General features: G+C 43.9%; 1 protein-coding gene across 4 annotated transcripts; it reads right to left on the reverse strand.

Annotated features, from left to right (window-relative positions):
- Nucleotides 1-1,361: 1,361 nt before the first annotated feature.
- On the reverse strand, nt 1,362-18,773 carry ldb1a (LIM domain binding 1a). Of its 4 annotated transcripts, none has more exons than XM_061086918.1 (11): nt 18,674-18,773; nt 8,361-8,463; nt 7,718-7,762; nt 7,387-7,462; nt 6,645-6,747; nt 6,190-6,362; nt 5,980-6,102; nt 5,799-5,876; nt 5,104-5,227; nt 4,795-4,937; nt 1,362-3,016 (listed from the first exon to the last, which is right to left on the reverse strand). In XM_061086918.1, exons 1-11 carry the CDS (start codon nt 18,699-18,701, stop codon nt 2,963-2,965), a joined length of 1,050 nt encoding a protein of 349 aa, XP_060942901.1. In that variant the 5' UTR covers nt 18,702-18,773; the 3' UTR covers nt 1,362-2,962. The 4 variants fall into 4 exon arrangements, with proteins under 4 accessions (XP_060942901.1, XP_060942898.1, XP_060942899.1 ...); XM_061086915.1 differs by lacking the exon at nt 1,362-3,016 and adding an exon at nt 3,037-3,900; XM_061086916.1 differs by lacking the exons at nt 1,362-3,016; nt 18,674-18,773 and adding exons at nt 3,037-3,900; nt 10,730-10,974.
- Between the last annotated feature and the right edge of the window lie 5,840 nt (nt 18,774-24,613).

Consider the following 24,613-nt stretch of genomic DNA (forward strand, 5'->3'; position numbering starts at 1 on the left):
TCTCTGCCCAAACAGTCAGAAACTGACTTCATGAGGGTGGCCTCAGGGCGCGTCGTCCTGTAGTGTGCCCTGTGCTCACTGCCCAGCACCGTGGAGCTCGATTGGCATTTGCTATAGAACACCAGAATTGGCATGTCCGCCACTGGCGCCCTGTGCTTTTCACAGATGAGAGCAGGTTCACCCTGAGCACCTGTGATAGACGTGAAAGGGTCTGGAGAAGCCAAGGAGAACGCTATGCTGCCTGCAACATCGTTCAGCATGACCGGTTTGGTGGTGGGTCAGTGATGGTCTGGGGAGGCATATCCATGGAGGGACGCACAGACCTCTACAGGCTAGAGAACGGCAGTCTTACTGCCATTAGGTATCGGGATGAAATCCTTGAACCCATGGTCAGACCCTACGCTGGTGCAGTAGGTCCTGGGTTCCTCCTGATGCACGATAATGCCCGGCCTCATGTGGCAAGGGTATGCAGGCAGTACCTGGAGGATGAAGAAATTAATGCAATTGAATGGCCCTCACGATCACCTGACCTAAACCCGATAGAACACCTCTGGGGCATTATGTTTCGGTCCATCAGACGCTGCCAGGTTGCTCCTCAGACTTTACAGGAGCTCACTGATGCCCTTAGACAGATCTGGGAGGACATCCCACAAGACACCATCCGTTGTCTCATTAGGAGCATGCCGCGACGTTGTCAAGCATGCATACAAGCACGTGGGGGCCACACAAGATATGAGAAGCATTTTGAGTTGCAGAAATTGAATTTTGGCAAAATGGACAAGCCTGCCACATCACTTTTTCACTATGATCCTTTTGTTCATAAGACATTAAACTGTCCATATCAGTATAAATATCCAATATAATTTTTTTTCACAATGAGATCTGATGTGTTTTCAAAGTGTTCCTTTAATTTTTTTGAGCAGTGTATAATGATGGAGGCGTTTCTGACAGGCTGCTCAGTCAGATCCTGTGCTCTGAGAGACCCCTGCTGGGCAAGTCTGCACATTACTATCCAGCCGCTGACAGCCTGGACGCTGACACTCATACATTAAGCAACATTATCCATTTAATTGAATGTGTGTTAATAGGAAACACTGACACAGTATCTATATGGTCAAACACAGTGAGAATTTTATCCCGATAATATTCAACTGTTGTGAAATATCAACTTTGCATTTTGTTTTTGACATTTACAGAATTTTGATGCAGCTGAACTTTTTCAAATGAAAAAGCAATAGATCTGAAGATTTTTTGTTTCATGTTTTTTTTCATTTTCTGCATCTGTAGATGTCGGGTTTCTGACTCACAACAACAATGAGAAACTTCACAACAAAAAAATGACAACTTGGAGGTGGACAGGGTTTTCTCTAAATGTGGTTATTTATTGGTTTTCAGTACATCTGACAAGTTTTCAGATAGACCAGAACCTTACAACAGCAGAGAATGGCTATTAAACATCTCTTCACTGTGAACATAATGAACCATTGTAATAAACAGGCCAGACTGACCCGGGAGCCGCACGTCAAAGGAACAAAAGTAATGGAATGACCTCTTTTTTTTAGCATCAACTGACTCAGCAGCCCCACAAACCCCTCCATATATTATCATGAGTATTGTACAGGTGGGTTGGACCTAAACAGAACGTCCGTACATAGAAAAATAAATACAGTTTGCTAAAATGAGGGCAAAATTCTTTTATCAGTGATTGTACCATAAAAATCACGTTTAAAAAAACTTTTAAGAGGCTTTTCATCGCTTTACATTAGATTGAGTTTCTCATAGTTCTAGGGAGGAATACATAGAATAACTTTTACAGAAATTACTAGCTAGAAATATACAAGCACAGACACAAACAAAGTAAAGCCAACAGAAATGATTCTTCATAAAACATAAAACAGCGCAGTGTAATCGATATCTAAAGACTCTTTACATGTAGCTCCTTGGTCTGCAGCTTTCTTAATTGTGATTAAAAACTTTTCTGGGAAACTTAAGTTAATACAAAAGTCTTTTTTTTTTCTCTTAAATCCTATTTTACAATCCTGTCAAAACTTGTTTTTTTAAAATATTTTTTGAGTAGCAAATTTGAGACGTTTTCTGCAATTATGTTCACTGAAGAGAGGACCCCCAGATAAGAAATTTCGAGAGACAAAAGCAAACAGTTTCTGCAATGATAAGACGACAGATCTAAACCAGGCGTTTGACGGAAATTTCGGGGGTCAAACTGGTTTCCAGTGTGCTGCTTCGGACTCGCATCACACGAGATGCGGTGCAGCATCTCACACACTAGCCTTGTTCTCCCCAGCGGTGAAGCCCACGGACCTGATGACAGTGTGATGTCTGACACAGATGGATGACATATCAAGCATAGACTTACATGAAAGTTATTACCACCACAATAAGAATGATCTAACAGCAATACTTATACATTAATATATACTGCAGGTTTCAGATGTTTTACAGTTCTTACATTAGCAATAATAGAAAAAGGAAAACAAAATACACCGTCAATTCATAAGAAAAATAGATAGGGGGTATAATAGTGGAAAACAGTGCAAAGAATAGTCGGGGGTGTTTTTTGTTTGCTTGCTTGTCTGTTTTTTAGAAATTGTTTACAAAAAATTAAAAAACAAAAACTGAAAACAGGTCTAAAACATAGAAAAAATGAAAACGCACGTCTGTAGCGTCTGGTGCTCTGGTCCAGACACGCTGCATACCACCTCTCTCCAGTACCTCAATGTTTTATGCTGTAGGTGTTGCTGGGTGTGTGTTGGTGTGTGTGCACTGGTCTGTGTGTATACGTGTCATTGTTTGATTGGGTATGTGTATGAGGGTGTGTGTGTGTGTGTGTGTGGGGGTCAAAGAGAAAGAGACAGAGACAGAGAGAGTGTGTGTGTATGTTTATGTGTGTATGTGTGTGTGTGTGTGTGTGTGTGTGTGGGTTTAAGATTTAGCGTAGTGGTTCTCAACTCCGGTCCTCAAGCTCCGGCACTGTACAGGTTTTTGTTCCAACCAGGTCCTACAAAAACAAATAATTGAGTTTTTAAAAACCGAACTTTTGAATTTTGATACTAAGAGTGCACACAGTTCTCTGCAGCCTGCAAAAAAATAAGTTAAATAAAAGCTGTAGCATTTCCTCCCTGTGACAGGAGCACAACAGAAACAGCGAGGTGCGTCGTCAAGGGAAACGCACGCCAGAGAGACCCGAGGTTGGAACAAGAACCCACTGACACGGTCGCCGTGGCGAGCACTCAGACACTAGGACTCGCCAACTTTTGGCCAGAACATCATGGTGGGCGACGGTGGCGGGTGAACACACTTGCACACAAGCCGCCACCTCTCGCCACGCACCTAAGAGGACTGACTGAAGCCGAGCAGACAAGGGCCAAGGCTGAGCACCACTGATCATGTGCAACAATGTGAGGGAGCAAGAGTGGGATTCTGCTGACCCTGTCCTTCATGTGGCGGCTGAGAGCTATATCAGCTGTCGAGCCTTCTTCTCATCACTCTCCTTTGTCTTGAAAATAGCATAACGCAACAAAACAAACAGAATTTAACTGAACAGAAGTGCTCGGCGCCGCCCTCCCTGACTCCTCTCGCTAGCACGCTGGCTCACGTGGGTCCCAGTAGGATTTAAGGATTGAAAAGGGGGGGGCTTGCTGCTGCGACTTCAGCACTCTACTGGGATGACTGCGAGTTGTCGTTCTTGCTCTCCTGACTGGAGGGGGCCTTGTTGTTCCAGGGGGAGTGTGCCCCCAGTGCAGGCGAGCTGTTGAAACTGTCCTCATCCTCCAGGCCATTCGCCCCATCGAACTGCGTGTTCTCCAGTCGCGTGATCAGACGCTCGTCCTCGTCACCAAACTCCCCTCCCATCAGAGTGGGCTCTCCCACCATCATCACGTCCTAAAGGGGACAGCAAGGGCCGGTACATATTATCCCCATAATGCAGGGGGGTGCGCGGCATGACTGGCTGCACCGACGAGTTGTAACTGCTGTTTGCCTGTGGTCTAGGTGCGATCTAACTGGGTTTTTATTCCAACTTAACTAATACATTTTAACTAATGAAATGCATTTTCAATGATACTTCAAGGGACCATGCGTCATCAAGGTATCTGGCCCTGACTGCTCAGTCGTCCATGTGGTCCTGACTTCCTAGCAGGGTTGAGGGGAACTCCCTACTGGCCAGCAGTGGGCATCCCTGATCCTTGAGTGCTGCATCACGGGGGGGGTTTCATTCCACCTCGGGTCTCGTTCGCTCAATCAAGCAACCAATAAGCAAAGACAGCGGTGCTGCGTGAATCATCAGTGCTCTGATAGACTTAGTGGTAAACTCTAAAACCAAAGTCAATACAGCGGATTTGGAGAGAAAACCTGTCCCACTGGAAATCAGAGCAGGGAAATCCCAGCTCATGGCCCCAGAACAATAGAACTTACTTAAAAGAAAGAGGTAACTTGTACCCCCTCTACATAAACCCTTAAACCTGTAGCCCCGGAGGACCAGGGACTGCCCATCACTGGTTCATATGAGGGGGAACTATTAACCTAATCTAGAATTACAGAACCCCACCCCCCTCCCATGATTCCAAAGCCCACCTCAAGAAGCCTCCCTAAGCTATCTGTTTCCTGGTCTGCTGCTACACCTACTCCTAGGCAGACTAGCAACCCCTGGTATCCCCATCTACACCCACAAATAACTTTCTAACCCCTTGGCCTTTCATTTCATCCCCCTCCATCCTCTTTCTCATCCTCCCATGGAGGTGCAGATAGAGGTCAAGTAGATATAATGCTTTCAGGTACCTGGTTGGAGAGTGAGAAGTTGTTGGCTGGACTCTTCTTTTTGCTGTTGCTGTTGTTGTTGTTGCCTCCGCCGGTGCTCACGGTGCTTCCACCGGACACCTTCCTTTTCCGCCGCTTGTTTGGAGCTTGTCGGGCTGGCTCAGCTAGAGACAGAGTAGGAGAGGACGTTAGAAGTTCTGAAATCTGTAGTCATGACAGTCATGTCATGCTACTGCAAGCTGGATTTGTTTATGGGTACTCCATGGCTTAATACGTTCAAGGGCAATACAGCCATAAATACCACTGGCAATTTCAAAACATACGTGTTACCTGGTGGGGCTACCATTCGTTGCCACTTTTGGAAGAGGCAGGTCTTCAGGCAGTCTCTGGGGCTCAAGCTGTAGGTCTTATGTCTGGACATCAACTCTTGCATGGGCTCCAATATCACACATAGCTTTAGGGAAGATAAAGAGGGGAAGAAAACAGACATGACGCAACATTAATGGATTATTGTACGTTGTCAGGGGTGCAGAGCAGGAGTGGGGATTTATTTCACGACCACAATACCTAAAAGAAAATAGTCACAGGGTGATTTTAACTTCAGCTTATTAGCTTATTGTAACAAATATTGTGATTACATTAGTCAATTTCTGACAATGGTCAGATGTTGAAAATGACAACAATAGGAACGTAAGACAAGTAGTCTTAGGGGCCTTACATCAGTAACCTTATACATGCTAATGGTAATCTCCATGATAATAAAACCAGCACCCACGTTACAAAACAACGCAACCTTGTCAGGCTATTTGGCTTCTCAGAATCCATATAAAGTATAAAGTATGATGCTTACTAGGATTCTGCAAGAGATTCTTATTTTTAAGAATGTAAACAATCACAAACTGACCTAGGATCATACAACTGGTCCATTTTGGATTAAAAATGTTAAATAAAAGATACAAGTTGTCACCTCTGATAGTTCAGGTAAAACTAAGCGATTAAAAAAATCATATATATGATGTGCTTACACGGAGGTAGTTGAGCGTGGAGTTGGACAGCCCACATCTGGTGATATTCTTAGCCAGCTGATCGAGCATCTGCGGATCCTGTGTGATCAAGTGAAAAAGCGAGATCAATAACGACTACATGTACAGGATGTGCATCTGAGTGTGTGTGAGTGTGCGTTTCTTTCTCGAGCCTGGAACTCACATGCATAGCCAAAATGCTCCTTGGCAGGACCTCTCTGTGTTGTCTGATGCTGAAGTGCCACGTCTTGATCCTCATCATGTCATCAAACATGAACTCCAGGTACAGACGACCCTCCACACAGACCTGTTCCCCAGGAGAGAGAGAGATCACAGCTCAGACGTCATGATGCCAACAACAGGAGGAGAGGAGTCAGTGGGACATTAACCATACCTGCGTGAACATAGGTTTGCCGTTCTGAGTCACCATGGTGCACTGGTCACAGTCGAGGGAGACAAAGTTACTGTGGAACGACTCCTTTGGATGCTTCAAAACGTAGAACAGCTCAGTGGCGCCCCCTTCAAAAATACTTCGAAAGTAGCGTGGAATCAACGTCCTGCCAATGGCTGCAGAGAGAAATGATCATAAATGCACATTCAGCCACGTAGGGAAAGTGAGGAGTTATAGTAGCAGGGAACCTCACACATGTATGTATACATACATAGGATCACATTTTAAAACAGAGAATAAAGGCGGTAGTTCTGAAACACATTTAAACATGTATAAAATACATTGAAATATTAAGATGAAATATATATCTTGTACATCTCTCAAATGAAATGGTTTCCGTGGCTTAATATTGTAATTAGAATCTGATAATACTTGCAAATTTCTGAAAAAAAACTTACTGTATCGTTTGGGTCCATCTTCCAGACAGAAAGTGATGGTGAGCATGGCGTCGTCCTCAAAGAACTCTGTGGTGAAGGCATCCCACCAGAGATTGTCACAGTCCTGAAAGAAGACGAAGAACCATTGCTCTCATTTTTCCCACTCCTTCAAATCTGAAAGTTCTGAAACTAGAGGTTTACGTCATAATCTCAATAAAATAAACAATACCAATCAAGTTTCATACAGAATAAAGACATAGAAGATACATAAAATGTATCTATTTTACCATGAAAGGGATCTGGTTCAGTAAGCCTTTCATAAAAGTGGGTCAGTTATTGGTTAACATTCAACCCTGGTAATATAAAGTGTATATATCAAGTGTTAAGCTGGACATAGCTGTAGGTAAATGTAAACGTACACAGGTTATGTGTTGTGTGATGGCCACAGAAAACAATATCTCAAGTCAGCTACTCTGTTGCAGGCTCTGGCGTATAAACAGCTGGCACTCCAATTACATCTCAGCCAGGTTCATCAGATAATCCTATTAATTCATTAGAAAGTGAATTGGAATGAAGCCAGTAAGCTCTTGAGCTTTATTTCCTATAAAATCCCATACATGGTTAACTTCTTTTTTTTTTTTAAACTAAGTATTTCACAGAACCTGCAGCATGTAACACACATTAGATTAACTGCAACCATGTTTTTGGACAGCCACGGTTTGGTGTTGTTGTCTTAAGCTGTAAATGATGATGTGACTCTCACCTCTGTCCAGTTCTGTAATCTTTTGTTCAGCTCATATATCCTGTAGTCTGTCTGGTTCCCGTACGGTGTGGGTCTCCTGAAACAGAAACCACCAAGGGTTCAACACTCCAGAGTCTGAGATGCAGGTGAATTTTAAAAGAAACAGAGAACATAATGTTTTATGTTCTACTTCTGACTACATAAGGGTTCCCACTCTTTTTGAGAAACTCTTTCCCAGGATATAGTATTTTTAATTTCCAGGCATGAATGAAATTATTCTTAAAAATTCCAGGTTTCCCAGGATGCATGGGAACCCTGTATATGCGCAGTATTTGAGCATCAGTGTCCTCACCCCATTCCAGGCTCCATGTATGACGGGGGGTACATGGGTGTTGGCCTAAGAGGACAGAAAAACAACAACAGTCAGCAACTGTTTCCTTAGAAACCAAAGTAACACAACAGGGATGTGTGCTTTTCATTCTACGTGGCAAATGTATCACATCCCATGACATCTTCATTTTGATTGCAGCAAAAAAAACTCTATAGCGCCGGTTTTAAACTTATGAGGCTAACATATTTCAGATATAAAAAAATCGATAAAGAAATACTGTAAAAAAAATGATTATTTAGTCTGTCAGTCAAGTTAAATGTTGCTCCATCTTGATTGGCACATTTTTAGTCCACACATTATGAACCAGTCTATCTATGTGTAGTCTCATATGATTTTATTCAATCATTATCTAACAGTGCAAAGTGAAGAATGTGTTATACAACACCAATAAAGATCACTGTGTATAAAAACGCTGTTGTGGTCTTGAGTAAAAATATCTAGGTCAAGAAAACAAATCATAACATTAAGACTTGAGGCTCATAAGAAGTAAAGCGGAGACTCAGTGAATCACATGATTAAACCAAATGAATACATAAGATGCATTAGTTTCATACATCCGTTCCTTCATAACACGCCATGACCTGACAGTATGACCCAGACCTACCCCACATCTCTGTCAAGCATAGCGCCTGGGTGGAAGGGGGGGAAGCTGCCGCCGTTGGGGGGCTCCTTAGGAGAGTACAGCTTGAATGACTTTGACGAACAGCCTGCACACAACCACCAGGGCGGAGGAGGAGGATGAGGGGAGGAGGAAAAAAAGAGCAGAGATTTAGAGGAGATTTAGATTTAGCTCGTTCAAATCACAGCATCATCTAAGTAATCTGATCTGGGACGGTTTTGTTGAGATTTACTGAAATAAAAGCACGCTGCCAAAACAATTTCCTGCCGCTTTCATTATCTAATGCATCTTCAATCTGGTAAATGGACAAGAAAAACAAATCATCATCATTAGGAGGGGGGGGGGGGAACAGCAATATTTATTAGCCTGCAGAAAGTCTGAGAAACAATCAGGCTAATGGGACGAGATGGTCGGGTGTGTACTTTGTGTTTGTGTACCATCCATAACACAACAGGCTACACTGTTCTCTGCATACAGCCCAATATGATCCTAACCATACTGGTCTGTGCTGTGTGTGTTCACCCCCTCTAGTTGCCTCTACCGCCCATCCCCCCATCTCCCTCTACCCTGGCTGTTGTTAACCCTTTTCTGCCCAGATGAGGCATTCATGCTCAAACAATTTGGGGCTCTGAGAAAGCATCTAGTTGGTATCCCGGCTCAATGAGATCCCACAAGAAGCCGCCACTGCATACGATTAGGTCCGACCAAAGACATTTTTAATGCAAGCTCGCAGTGGTGGCAAAAACTGGCCCATCATAAACCACTCGGTAGTACAGCTACAGGAAAATGCTGATAATCCAGATGAATTGAATATATGTGGTGGAGATTAATTCAATATCAGGTAAAGAGACGTTGGTAACACTTGGTTCATACAAAATCCTGAATGTTTCCACATATGCCTACTTGATTGCGGTGTTTACGTATGCTTTGCTTGTAGATCAGGTATTCCCAACAGGCAACTATAGCCAGCATTATGGTAATTTGAGAGACTTAACGTCACAATTTATGCAAAACAGTCCGTTAGTGAAAACTTGGCGTGTGAAGCGGTGATCGAAGCTTATTAAAACAGACAGAGGGAGAAACATGGGCGCCCAATACAAAAATGAGATGTTTTAGAAAAAACATTCTCATCACGTCCAGTGAACTGATGGATTCCTCCACAGGCAGAGGTGGTGATTTAAAGTCAAGGCAGATACAGATGGAGGGAGAAAGGCACGAGTTGGGGTTAAGTATGCCCGCGTGAACTCCGATCGGTCTCTCCATCGGCTCCTCCAACAACTGGAACTCCTCCTTAATTTACTTTGGGCCTTTTCTTCCTCGCTCCAGCACACCCGGGAGAGTCAGGGCAGGTCACGTTCTCCTCCCCATTACTGTGGAGGCAAACCTGCTCAGGAGCATCCCACAATGGTTCTCTATGCATTACCTCTGACCTATAGACCCAGCAACCCACCCCCATACACCCTCCACAACACCACCAGCCATTAGACCCAGACAGCATTCAACCACGTATGGTAAGGCTTTGTTCAGGTCGGGTGCTAATGAGCACTGTGCAACAATACATGTTCCACTGCAACCAATAATTCCCCTGCTATAAAAACCTGTTCATTAGCAGATGTTTGATGTCAAATAAAGATGCATCTTATTGCCTCTACTGTGTAGTGTGATGCAAGCGTATTCTGAAACATGCATGGCTGCACGATTGCAAACATCCAGGTTATTGTCACTTCTAATATAGATCAGGAAACCCATCTACACCATATCTGCAGATTGCACATCCCAGTCCAACAGAAGCATAACAACAGTTTAAAACGCCAAACACAACAGTGCCAGGGAAGCAAAATGAGTTAAAGTGCACATGACAAATAATGATGAATGAGCCTGATCGCAGTCTGTAGACCAGCTCTCATATCCGGGTCTCCATCCGCAGAGGAGAACTTTAAACACATGAATCTGCTGCAGATCAATCCGCCCGAACTGTCCACGGCGAACAATAGAGCTGCATCCGGAGAATGGCCCCGAGCCAATAAAACATCCAGTGCAATGAGCGAGCCCTCCCGACATGACGGCCCCGCTGGAGGTGCTCTATTCCGGGCTGGATGTATGGACGTGCACCGCGGATAATTACAAAGTGAAGCCGGTGTTTATCACTCGGGAGCGGGCGTGAACTGAGCACCAGGGCCGCAGTCACTGGCGGAGCACGGATGCCATTGCTAAGCTATAAACCTTCTTGCTAAAGTATCGTCATCGCCGCCGAACACTTAACCATTCCCCTCTTTCGTGTTTCCATCACTTCCTGTTGTTCGCTATGAGCCAGCGGAGCTGGTGGAACAGGGCGGGAGTGAGGTGGCGTTTACCTGCAGAGAAATGTACACCTCCGCTCGGTGTAGCCAGCTAGCCTCAATGCTAGCAAGCGGCTGGGTGATGGAGGAGGAGGAGAGCTCCCGCTACGATCCCGAAACAAGACGGCCGGACGGGAAGTGCGATGCCCCCGCTAGTCTCCTCGGTTCCGGTCGACTCGCAGCCCCCCAGCGATATGAATTAAATGTCCTGAGCTCGGGGGTCGGTGCTGCCTCCGCACTACTACCACAGGACCCTTTGTTCCTGCCAGCCGAGACACGAACACACAAAGGCCCCGCCTCCTCCGGGGCTCCTCCGCCCATCCCGGCTCACAGACCGGGACAAACACAGCCCCCCCCCCCCACCAGGGCCGTGGGTCTGTCCTGTCACACGACTGCACCAGGGCCCCCCGCTGGGAGAAGAGGCATGGGGCCAATGTGGAGAAACATCACACATATCAACACATCCTTTTTACGAATATAGTACAAGATGGTCACTGTCCCTTGTACGTTTGCACCATAAACTACCACTGGATGTTTGGGACATAACTTCACTTGCATATCTCTTTGTCATCAAGTGTTTCGGCCTTTTAATCAGTGATACAGTCTGAACCTGAGGGGACGCTGAGGCCAAAGGTCAATCTGACTGGCTACTGGCTTGCATGGCTCAGTGGATCAGACATCATTACCTATGTGCCCTTGTAAACTAAACACTGACCCATTTTTTAACATTGGGGACAAAATGGAGAACATCCCTTCTATCTTCTGCAGTACTTATTCATGCCTACCACCAATTGATGTTATCGGATGTTAGTGGTCGACAGTATCAGCTTGATCTCTATGTCCGATAGCCTGATACGACTGGCTTCATGAGTTTTTTCCCTGAACTATTCTTTGGAAGAAAAGGATATCGACGTAAAAAAAATTATTTATGGATCTTCAGTCCAATTTAGTGAGCTGGCAGTAAAGGGTGAGTTCTCTGTGTTATATCAGTGACATTTCATTAAAGGGATAGTACACCTCCTCCTGCCTGGAGCCTTGTTCACGTCCGCGGGCACACACACTGCTCAAGCTCTGATCCATTCCAAACTGGTCAGGGCTAAGTACATTTATGAACCATAGACTGTACATAAAGATGGACGACGCATCTTCACTTACTCCAACAAAAGAGCTGAGATAAAAATTCCACCATCTTGTGCATTTGGAGCCAGAGTCTGTAGCAATCAGGGGGTGGAGCCATGGTAGCAAGGTCCCGTCAATGCACGCTCATCTAACCATGAGTCAGTCTCAGCTGTTAACCATGAAGTTTCACCACATTTTTATAGTATTAAATTTCTAATTAAAAATGAGTGGGGAAATTAATACTTGGAATAAGTCATTCGAGACGTGTTGCCACATTCTTTATTGTCTCACCCTGCTTGTGATTAATACAGTCTTTAAAATGTCATTCTATATAAGACGCCACACACACTTAATTCTGTTCTGGTAAAATACCTGGCTTGTTCTCCAGGTTCCACAGATTGGCTTAGATTTAGCATTATTATGTTATTAAGTGTCCATTAGATGTGATGCCTCTCAGATATCAATATCAATTATTATTTCCAGTGAAATCTTTCCAACTTGGTGAATTTATAAAGCTTTTTTATAATGTTGGCTAATTCCACAATATAATCAGTCTTGCAAAACTAGGGTATAATTTATTTATTTTGCTAGGGCTGCTGGAAGTAGATAAACTAGCACTGGTCAATCATAATCAATAGTACAGACTTTAACAATCCCAAAATGAAAATAGAAATTGGATTGATTGAATCTGTGAAGTGTGACTCAGAGGTTCTGATTACACTGCTCAGTAAATCGGTGATAGTAGTTTCCTAAATGTGCTGTTTAATTTGTAAGGGCTTAGGAAAAATGATTGACTCAGACGACTCAAATCCTTCAGACCACAGTCTTGATCACAGTCATAGCCCCAGATTATGTAAGGCTATAATCTGTAGCCTCCCGTTTAATCAATAACCACTTGTTTTTACCAGTCATACGTGAAGCGATCTCACAGAGCAGTTAAAGCTCAATTTGTCAAGGCTTCAACTTGAGCCAGCAATTAGTCGGTGGAATAATATAAGCCGGCAGTGTAGATGAGAGGGGTGAAGCAATGCATTTCTTTGAGAGCAAACACGTCTGACCACAGTCTTACCACATAAACCCCACATCAGACACGAGCCGAGATATCAGCTGGTGTTCAGTGTTCAGACTGGGGGAGACAAAACCACAAAAACTTTCAATTTTAATGTGAATAGTGATTTTTTTTAGACCCTTTCATATAACTGCTTGTACCTGGAATTTCAAGTTGCAAAGACACAGCTGGAGAATATTTTTTCTAAGTTTTCTACTCACTTCTAGTTGCCAAAAAATATCAAAGACCAAAACTTTGATAATTACCACGTTAAATGTTACATGATTCTTAGAGCCCGAGCACTGACTGCCCCTATTGAAATTGTAAGGATTATCATTTATTTTTTTCAGGAAAATTAATTGGCTTTTTGAGGGCTTTAACACGCTCAAATTCTTACCAAAATGTGCAGAAAATTAGAAAGTGGTGAAAATGTATTTTTCATTTATTTTCTGTTTTTTATTTAATTTAATAAAATGTTTACCTCCTGCGCACCTCCTCGTAAGATTAATTTAATTTAATTTTTTTATTATTATTATTTATTTTATTATTCAATTTACATAGTGTAAGATATTGTTCAATGAATAGGTTGTGAAGTGCCAAAGTCTTGCCAAAGGCATTCAGATGGGGAAGATTGGGGATTGAACCCCCATCCTTCTTGTTGGAGAACGACCACTTTAACCACTAGGACACCCTTACATTAATATTACAGATTGGATTACCCAATCATAGCCATGAGAAACTAAGCACAGGAAGAAGATGAACAAATTATTGTGTGCGTCTGTGTCATTCTATGCTGCTTTTGATACACATTTCAGAGAAAACCATTGTATTTTCTACTTTACTACATATTTTTGACAGCCTTACTTAAAAGTAACTTTTATATTTTTGGACTTTAGATACTGGATGATTTTAAGTTTTAAACAGAGTAAAAGTTGTTGTTTTAAACTCATCTTAATGAGCAAAAACTGACACACACTTGATGAACAGCAGTGGTGTTATCAGCAGAGCAGGGTCTCATGTTGATTCCCTGCTCTGCTGCCGTCTATTCAGTGTTGATGGACTGACACTGGGAGACGTGACAGAACAGCATCTCCCTCTGCTGGTAAATGCTGTGAACATCTTCCCCCCACATCCTATTCCCCACACATCTGATTGAAATCTATATAATCTGAATTATATCAAACTTATTAAGATGTATCAACAATAAATATGCATTATACTGTATGGGACATTTCATGAATTTCTGTGAGCGTATTTCAGTTACAAGAGCTGAATCTTATTTCTTCTGAATTCAGTAACAAATCCTGTTTACACACCCGCACCTTGTGAGCAGGGCTGTCAGGCAGTGATAACACTAAAGGCAGCATCAGAATATGGCAGTCATACACTACTCCAGAACTAAGTCCTATTTTAGTCACCGGAAAACTGGTGTTGCACTACACAAGATCTGATGCACTTGCTTGTATTTATAGATCTCTGGCTCCTAAGACCACTTTACATGTGCTATTTTGTGCTCCGTTGAACTGCAGAGCATTCACACACTATCACATTCATCTGTTCCCATGGAGAAAAAATCATGTGGTCTCTAAACAGGAAAAATAGAAAATTCATCAAATATTTAATGGTTCATTATTCCAGCAGGTTGACACGTTTTACTTGAAGAAAATGACTGTGTACTTGACTTATGACAGAGACAATGAAGCTTTACAGAGAGACCCTGAATGGAGCGCCGGCGAACAGCATGTTCAGATTCATGTTGCTGCTTTTCTCGACGCCGCCGTGGAAGCACGAACCTGTCAGGGACGTTGTTGAGGCACCTGACTGGTGGTGATAAAAACATGGCAGCAGACAGAATGAACACAGACTGCACCCAGAGGATAGTGCTTCGGCTTGACAGGAGGAAGTTACCCAGCACGTGTTCCAGATAAACTGAGAGATAACAGAAGGAAACCAGTATGTGAATGTCAGTGTGACGGTTGATGCTGTTGGACATTTGCAATGACACAGGTCACTGATCTGACTCTAGCCAATCCCTGAGGTCCGCTGCGGAGGACTGTTGTTGACTAATCGGATGTGGTGCAGTTTAAACTGTAGGATTGAACCTCATTAATTAAACAATCATTTTAACAGCTTTCTCTTGTTGGGCAAACATTCAGAGAACAAAATTACATGTCCTGAAAAAAAAATCACCCAAACCTCTATTATGTGTCTGAAAATAAAATCTTCACATATAATAGTACAATTCTGTTTTAACGTGTCCTCTGAAACTAAACAGTAGAGATAGCGTCTGCAGTGATAGATAAAATGTATTTAATTTTTTATGTATATATTTTTTTGTCATCTCATAAAGGACACACAAAAAATACAGTTAACATATTTATTCCTCCGTAAATGTTCTTATTACTTCTTAATAACGGGTTACATTTTTTATAGTTTTATAACAATTTTTGTATCTATGTTGACATATCGCCACTGAAAATGTGTAGAAATAAGTCCAAATATTAATGTACCTTGTAAAGTTGAGTTGTCTCTAAGACAAATGAGACACGTCTGTTTGCACTGTCATCGAGTATAAGACAATAACAATCACAATTGTTTTATGGCCTTTAACAGACAGAAAATGTAAACGTTCACCTTGATTTGATTGTATTTTATTAAATCTATCTGCGCCATTCATGCTCTGTTTGTTCAGTTAATCTTTGAAACCTAGCAGTCCCTCACACAGGTCTATTCAATCTAATGAAGGTTCATATCCTGTATTCACACAACAGCCCTGCGCCTTAAATAGTCCCGAACCCACACACTCAGGTTGTACACAGATTCTCCTTGCAGCTTTCAAACAACATCTGCGGCTTTCCTCGTGCCTTTTGTTTTCCGCACAGCTCCATTTCAACTGAACGCTGCTGCTGTCATGTTCTATCTCCGTATCAGACCTACTTTCATGTCTAAAGACTCTGCAGCTTGTACGTCTCTCACAAATAAAAGGTGCGCTTTGATAAAAAAAATCCCTTTCTACCTTCCTACACATTTAGTTCTCTTCCCATCCTCCTCCCCCCATGTGGCACATGCCAGCTTTCCTCTGCCATCCTGTCGGCCTGCAGCAGATGTGACATCACTACAGCTCGTCTCCTCTCGATGCGCCCCCCCCCCCCCCCCCCTCCTCATCTCTCTGACTCCCCAGCATCTCTGTCTCCCACGCATTCCTTCTTTCTCTGCCTCTGCACACACAGCCATTTTGATCTAGCAAACAAGATCTGAGGGACTCACTGGTGTAGAGAGAAAGAGAGAGAAAGAGAGAGAAAGAGAGAGAGAAAGAGGAACTGAGGAGGGGAAAAAAGGGAGACGCAGGCTTTCAGTGCAGTGAAATAAAGCTGAGGCAGTCATGTTGTTGTGTAATGGTAATCAAAAAAGGAAAAAAAAAACGGCTGCCATTTTGGCTCTCCTTTAAGCCACATTTCTCCAATCAGGAGCCATGTGACTTTCTGCATGAGGTAACGCCACGGTTACTGCAAAAGGCAGCGAGCGAAGGATGAAGGAGCAACAGAGAGAGGAAGAAAGAGGAAGAGAGGGGGGAGAGAGTAAGATGAGGGAGGGGCTGGACAGAGATGGGTGAGAGACGGAGAGAGTGTCGAGCAGAGGGGAGTGTATGGTTGAGTGGGTGCATGTGAAAATGAAGGGGGGGGTATCTTAGGCTCACAGGCAATCTATTTTTACCATTTAGTTTGAACGGAGGACGTGATTGGCTCTACTGTGTAACGACGACTCTCCTTCATGCTGGCGAACAAAGCCTTAAAAAGGCTGATTCACAGCAAAGTCCAAACAACAGCAGGATGCCACCAGGTTGTCAACGAACCAGACAGACAGGAGAAGTGTGTTCCTTCACATTCCCTCCACATGCCTGAAGACATGCAAATAAGCTGCGTTTAAAGTCCTTCATCCAATAATATTCGGACCCCGGTTAACCAAACACAGACGACGGAGGGCAGGTGAAAAGAGAAAGTGATCTGAGAGGAAGAGTTGACTTGTTTTTCTTAAGCACACAAAAGGATGGGGCGGATCTTCCAACCCACCATCCTACAAGAATGTAAACAAACCAGTCGTCATTTATAAGGGTAATAATTCACGAGCAAGAGCGAAACTGCAAACCAGTGTTGATCGGTGTTGCTCCGCGGTTCTCTGAGAGATCCACAAGCCCAAACTTGTCCGAGTCGGATCCTCATCAAGGTTTACATGTTTGCGTGTGTGTGTGTGTGTGTGTGTGCATGGTGTACATTTGCATGCATGCCTGTCTGAGGAAAACCTCTGTGTGTGTTCATGGCAGATCTCTCGGGTGGACCTCTCTGGTACATCCTTCCAGAACATGTGGATGCCATTAAAAGTTTCTGCTCCACTGTAGAGTATGTCAACAGAGGGAGCGACAGAGGCAGAGCGATACTGGAAAACTACAGAGGAAGGAGCGAGGAATGATCTGAGAAGAGAACATCAAGCGGAGGCCCCCCTCTAATATTATTCCATCTGATAGCCGACTACCAATGAATCAGAGCAGCCCCATTAAAATGATACTGACACCCTAATTCAATCTGCGTCCTCTCAGATCCCCCCCGAGCAGATGCTACGATTCAATTTCGATCTGTTCCTCGCTCCCTGGTGCCGCTCACAGCCCGTCCCCTGGCGCTGTGAGGCTCTTTGCTGTGCTCAAGGCGACTGTCTTGAGCCGCCTGCCTGCTCTCACTGGGAGACCATTAATGAGAACTTGCTCTCAAGTCACAAAGGAACAAACACTCGATGGGGATGGGAGAGAGCAGATTAAAAGGTGTGCTTGATGAAAAAATGCCAAAACATATTTCCTGCCAACAACCGAAATGTGAAGACAAAGATGCAGACAATACAGAGACATGTCTAAGACCCACACAGCATCTTAACTCCAAACATATTCCACCTCTTAGTTAAATCCCTCATTAATGGTGGATGGCGCCCTTTCTCTCCTGACACCTTCACATGCCTTACTAACACTTACTGATCACTTTCTGTGCTCTTCTTAACCTCATCTCCAACACTTTGTCTCCTTGAACAGATTTAGCTCTCGGCCCTTACTTTGAGGTCTCCAACTGTTCTGCAGCTTTAGTGTTGTCCCCTCCGTTGTAAGTCGCGCTGGATAAGAGCGTCTGCCAAATTAGTAAATGTAATGGTTTAAACTCGTGAGAGAGCAGCTTTAAACCGTTTTGCAATGACTCCACTGAAGTGCTTTGGCCCCGGTTCAGTGCAGGAACCATGGGAAGAATATGACAAAATTATTCCAGTGACATTAAGCAGTGATCTCTACCAACTCTTCTAAACATGTAGGAGCACAAATAATCAAGAATCAGAAGAAAAACGGGTCAGAAAGAGTGAAAAGAGTGGAGAGGAAGTGGAGTGCTTATTGATATTTCAGTGTCTGTGCCTGTGTCAAAACTCAAAGAGCCATTGATCCGCTGCACAGCGTGCTTGCGTTAGTGCGAGGGATCGGCTGAACAACTCAATCCCAGAGTGGCTAGCCTCGCTCTATAACCCTGTGTTAGGACATGTGTTGAGAGAGTGTAGCGCGGCTCCACCATCACACACATGCATGCACACACAAGCTCACGCAGCTTGAAACTGGCCCTGGGCGGCTTTGCAACACTTTTACATAAGTCATCTTTCTGACAGTATACCTCTGAGCACAGAGACAGGGGCGGGGGGACAGGGGAAAAGAGGGAGAAGAGAGAGATAGAGAGTGAAAAAAAAGAGAGAGGGAGTGAGAGTAAGGTACTCACCGGGACAAGCACAACCTCCAACAGACATCTTCTCACATGTTGGGCTCTGCTCGCAACGAAACAGCTGCACTCTGTCCACACGCTGCGTGCATGGGACAACTCTGAGGAGGAAAACAACACAGACAGGGGGGTGGAGAGATAAGAGGGAGTGGTGAAAAAGCAGGGCATGTACACCACAGCTACACTCCTCTTTCTCTCTCTCTCTCTCTCTCTCTCTCTCTCTCTCTCTCTCTCTCTCTCACTCTCACTCTCTCTCTCTCTCTCTCTCTCTCTCTCTCTCTCTCTCTCTCTCTCTCTCTCAGTTAGAGGCAGGAAGTTGGCAGTGGTGCTCTGGCTGCATCATTAATAGGCATATTGCAACACAAGTGGGAGGGAAAAACGAGAGAGAGAGGAGTGAAATATCGGAAGAAAGAGACTTTAGTGGTAGGACTGGAAAAAGTAATATAGAAGGGAGCTAAGGTGTGTGTTTCCTTGCGTGTGCGTGTGCAAAAAAGAATGCATGAGGGAGGCAATTAGAGCAAAGGAGAGGAAAAATTGAAAATGCACAAAGTGTGTGCGTGTGTGTGTGTGTGTGTGTGTTTGTGTGTGTGTGTTCGTGTGTCAGTGATGTATCGTCTATTTTTGCCCAGCACTGCTGTGGGAGATAAACATACTCAGTAGGAGCCCAGAGGCAGAGGGTCATTACTGCCAAACAAACACACACGCATGCACACGTATACAGACACACACTCACACAGCCTGCCTCGTGTGTGACAGATTTCCATCTCTCTCTCTGTCTCACTGCTTCCCTCCGTTTCTCTGCTGCAGAGAGAACACTGGTGTTAATCACTACAGACAGTATTGATTAAAAATGCAAAGCCCACCTGGAGCGCAGGGACAGTGGAGGCCCATGGGAGGCAGGAATAAGCACACACATATAAATGAGCTCACGCTACCCACAACCAAGAAGAACTGCTTGTAAACAGTGTGACTTGACTGTTTACCCAGCAGCCTCTGCCTCTTCTCCCTCTTTTCCCCCCAATCTTCTCTCGCTTACTTTCGCTCTGTCGATTTAATCTTCACACTCTGTTGATATTACCTTGACCTTTCTGCAGCTTGATGTGATTTTGTTTCATTTCCTTTCCCTCGTCCACGTCTGTGGCCTCCCTTCCCCATTCATCCCAGAACTTCTCTTGGCTGAAGCGTGCCAGTTCTGTGAGCCAATAACCTGATAATCTCACACTTCACTACACAAACACACGCGCACATGTTTAACTCCCATGAGCTGGACTTGTCTTTGTTGCCCACATAGCTGATCCTGTCAGAAATACAAAGATACGGTGTAGATGCAGCGTGGTCTATGCGGTGGTATATTGGTGTATTGGTATTTAGAAGGATTGCAGAGTAGCTAAGAAAGGTGTCAAAATAGAAATTAATATGAATCCATTCATCACTTATCTATAATGCTAATCCTTTGAGGGTCATTGGGGGGTCATCAAATGTGACAACCTGTTGAAAAAGACTTTCAAAAAGGTCAAAATGAACTGGATCATCGGATTGGACTGTAGGTAAAACCAAAACAAGCCTGAGAACCACTGGCTTAGTACAGTAGTGGTAGTAGTAGTAGTCCAGTACTGAATCAGCCCCCAAAGTGAGTTGAAGCCCAGTTGAACAAACCTCAGATCTCTGTTGTGTGTCACTCACAGCCGATACACCAACAAAAGACAAAACAACTGTCTCCACTGAAACGAAAGCTGACAGGCACATTCCCAGCACACCAGCCCACTGGCAGAGACATCACAGCTAAATGTCATAAATGGTGTCAGACACTGTTCTCAGGACTGAGACACAATGAACAACCCTGCGGGCCTCCTCATCTTTTCCCCTCGCTTGTCTCCCGCCCCTTTTCATTTCCTCTCCGCGCACACTCACACTTTCTTGTCTCAGTCTGTTCCAGGGTCTGTGTCTCTCTCTCTCAGCTCCTCTCATCCCTCCCTCTGCTGGTCTGTCACCATTTGGCTCTTTGTGACATGTACAGCAGATTGACACAAGCTTCTGCTACTGTAGACATGGACAACTCTGAACAAAGACAGAGATGAGTGATAGAAGGGTCTGCTCCAGACAAGAGAGGGAGAGAGAGAGAGAGAGAGATTTGATATTTAAATACCTACTTTATTCAGTTTTACAGAACAAGAGTAGGGCAATCAATTATTCTTTTCCATCAAAGAAATACAAATTAACAATGATAAACATACAACATTAAAATAGAGAGAGAGAGATAGAAAGAGAGAGAGAGAGAGAGAGAGAGAGAGAGAGAGAGAGAGAGAGGTGCGTGAGTGTGATTTGGGAAATGGCTTCTTCTTTTTCGAAGGCTTTCAAGCTGATGCACTTCAACACTGTCATGCATGATCGCTGCTCTCTCTCTCTCCCTCTCTCTCTCTCTCTCTCTCTCTCACTCTCACTCACTCTTGCGGATGCAGAGATTCCCGCTCTGTCAACACATCCGCACATTGCTCAAAAAAGCTCTGGGAGAATAATGAAGTTCCTCCACCTTCCGGGCTCCGTCCCTCCAGCGGCAGCAGTTCCGTAACACTGCGTGACAGACAGCAAAGTGCCTGCACACGCACGCATGGCACTGACTGACTGCATGGTTTACTGACGGCACACATGCACTCACACATTAACACATGGCGTGTTGCCCTCAGACAGCATGGCAAACACTCGCTTTGCCCCAAATTTCCGAACAGAACCTTTTAAAAGGCTCCTGGTGGCATGCTTGTTTCCCCAGGTGAGGTCATGCTATCAAGGCTTACCTCTCTGTCTTTTGTCTTGCAGCTGTTTTGCGACCCCCCTCCCTCCTTTTTCTGTCTTTTTCTCCACTCACTCACTCTGTATCTCTCTCTCTCACACACACAGGCAAACACCGTCAAACAAGCTCCATCTCTCCATCCGCTTACCTTTGTCTCCTTCTCTCTTCTGCGCCCACGCTCGCTCAGAATAAAAGTGCGCCCGGGTCAGCCACGCAGAGGAAACCAAGCTGGGCCAGCGGAGAGAGAGAGGGAGAGGGAGAGAGAGAGAGAGAGAGAGAGAGAGAGAGAGAGGCAGAGAGTGATGAGCAGATGCAGATAGGAGTCACAAATGGAGAGGGGGGGGGGGCTTTAGCAGTGTGTAAATTGGATGATGAGAAGGAAGGAAGGAGGGAGGGAAGGAAGGAAGGTAAGAGGAGGGGAGGGGGCAGATCTCAGCTGCACTGGTATGAATATGACGCAGAGGCAGCAGCCAGAGCCACTTCTCCTCTTCTCTCCTCTCCAGCCCCATCCCTCCATGCCCACCGAGAGGAGAGGGGGAGAGAGGGCACTGTATCCATGGCAACGGCAGAGCAGCGGTAGGTAGCGGTGAGGCCCAGCGGTGCTCCTCTCCTTCTCCTCCTCTCGGAAAACAGGGGGAGAAAATGTGAGCAACAGTGGGTTGTGTAGGACATGACAGGTGATGAGAGGCAGAACATGTGGGGCTGTTGTTGTGTCTCATGGGAAACTGTAAATGTAGAGAAGAACAAGCATCAAGTAACGGAATAAGTAACTTTGAATTTGAATATATTTAACTTTGGGTCCTCTCACCACAGGCCATTAGAGCAGGGATTATGTGGATTACTGCAAACACACGGATTACAACTTGAGAAAATTATAATTGCGTCTGTGTGGAGCTGAAAATAGATCCTCAAACAAATTATGCATATGCAGAGATTAATGTGACACTGTGGAAGCCATTTAGTGCATTGTTCATTCATACTTATTCCCACACTCATCAGAAACAATTTGGGGGTTCATGTCTTGCTCAATGATGCTTCAACATGTGGACAGGAGGAGCCAGACACGCGCCTTAAATGGTCTCATTCTTTATCGAGAACTCATGTTCTTCGAATGAAAATGCAGCAAGGGACACAACCGATCAGCGAGACTCGTAATTGTTGCCGTAGGGACTCCTGGATCGACGCCAGGAAAGATAGAACACAGCCGAGACAGAGCTCCACTGCAGTGGGTCTGTAACCTGGTGGCGTCTGGTGTTTCTTGACACTGCTTGGCAACAAGGATGCTTTCTCAGAAGAGCTCTGCTACAGTGAGGAAGCTGTCAGGGAATGTGGAAGCATTTTTTAATACTTGTGGGAGAACACGGCAGTTTTATTTTTCACAGAGCAGAGAATAGATGACAAATGTAGAACAGAGACACAGACAGAGTGGTAAACCACAATGGAGGACCACAGAGTGTGTCTGTGTGTGGGCTCACCTCTAATCCATTTCTGCCTATGGGACAATGGGAATTGCCTATGGCTTTTCTGTGCCATGCTACTGATCCTAATGAGGAACACGTCGCCCCATCTTTTGTCTTTGACCCAATTTCATCCCCACCTCTGAGTTTCACACCCATATGTTCTTGTTCACCCGTCACACCTTTCCTTCATGTATTACACTCAGTGCTAAACAGACATGCACCACCATCCTTTATTTAATTTACCTCCACAGCTCTGAGGGGAATAAATATTTTCCTAGTGGTACTCCCTTGTGCAAATTAAATTTTGTATTGACACTAAAGGGATTATTCCATTACATAGGTCCAAACCTAAAGATAAAAGAATCTTACCTCAGCGTCCACTTACTGGCTTTTTTCCTTTGTCATCATGTGACCTAAGCAGTGGACCTATGTCACATGACAACAGGTGAACCTACTGTAAGGGGGGAGACATAAACCTTTATGGTTTCAGAATGGGACCGTTAGGACATGGCGGAGATATGAACTCTTCTGAGTGCCCTTCTAGTTTTGGACCAATTAATTCCTCTTAATATATAATAAAATGTCTGAAAATCATGTAAAAATGCCCATCACACGTTTCCAAAGTTCAAGTATCCAAACAACTTAATTCATAACAATATCAAACAAATCAACAGTGTTAATAACCTTATCTCACCTTAACAATGATCAAATTGTTACTGATTGGAAGGAGAGGTAAGGTACAGATAAGGTGTGGCTAAGGTAAAGTTAAGATAAGGTAAGCTTAAGCTAAGGTGTGGCTAAGGTAGAGTTAAGCTGTTGTGAGGTAAGGTGTGGCTAAAGTCAGCAAAGGTACGGAAAAGCTCAAATTAAAGCTAAGTAAATGTAATGTATGGATACTGTATAGATAAGGTGTGGCTGAGGTAAGGTATACTGTAGGTAATGTAAAGCTAAGGTAATGGACAGATAAGGTAAATCTGAGGTAATGCATAGATAAATGTTAGCTAAAGTAGATTAAATCATTTGACCTACCTGCAGAGTTGTTTCAGCCACAGTTTCCATTAAAGTCAAGACAAAATGACATTTAATGTTTAAAAACAACAGTAAAAGTCATGTGTAGAGTATTTTTAATCCTGGAGTGTAATTAACTCAGATACACACAGGAGACCAGCCTTTACATCTAGTCTATGAGCCCTTTATGTACAGTCAATAAGAAGTTCACATACAATCTATAAGAACTTCATATACAGGCTGTGAGACCTTCACTTAAAATATGAGAACTTTATATACAGTCTATGGACCACCACATACAGTCTATGATAACTTTATATACAGTCTATGGACCACCAAATACAGTTTATGATAACTTTATATACAGCCTATGGACCACCACATACAGTCTATGATAACTAACTTTATATACAGTCTATGGACCACCACATACAGTCTATGATAACTAACTTTATATACAGTCTATGGACCACCACATACAGTCTATGATAACTTTATATACAGTCTATGGACCACCACATACAGTCTATGATAACTTTATATACAGTCTATGGACCACCACATACAGTCTATGATAACTAACTTTATATACAGTCTATGGACCACCACATACAGTCTATGATAACTTTATATACAGTCTATGTACCACCACATACAGTTTATGATAACTTTATATACAGTCTA

This window comes from Limanda limanda, chromosome 15, assembly GCF_963576545.1.
Source record: "Limanda limanda chromosome 15, fLimLim1.1, whole genome shotgun sequence".
In the NCBI taxonomy this organism is placed as follows: Eukaryota; Metazoa; Chordata; class Actinopteri; order Pleuronectiformes; family Pleuronectidae; genus Limanda; species Limanda limanda.

Bases quoted from the DNA above. Each gene is read 5' to 3' on its own strand.
- ldb1a (XM_061086915.1), bottom strand. From the start codon at position 18,701: ATGTCTGTTGGAGGTTGTGCTTGTCCCG. The intron at 5,877-5,979 runs GTGAGTTCCAGG...TTGATCACACAG, and splicing joins GGAGCATTTTGGCTATGCAT to GATCCGCAGATGCTCGATCA. The intron at 4,938-5,103 runs GTAACACGTATG...CTCTGTCTCTAG, and splicing joins ACGAATGGTAGCCCCACCAG to CTGAGCCAGCCCGACAAGCT.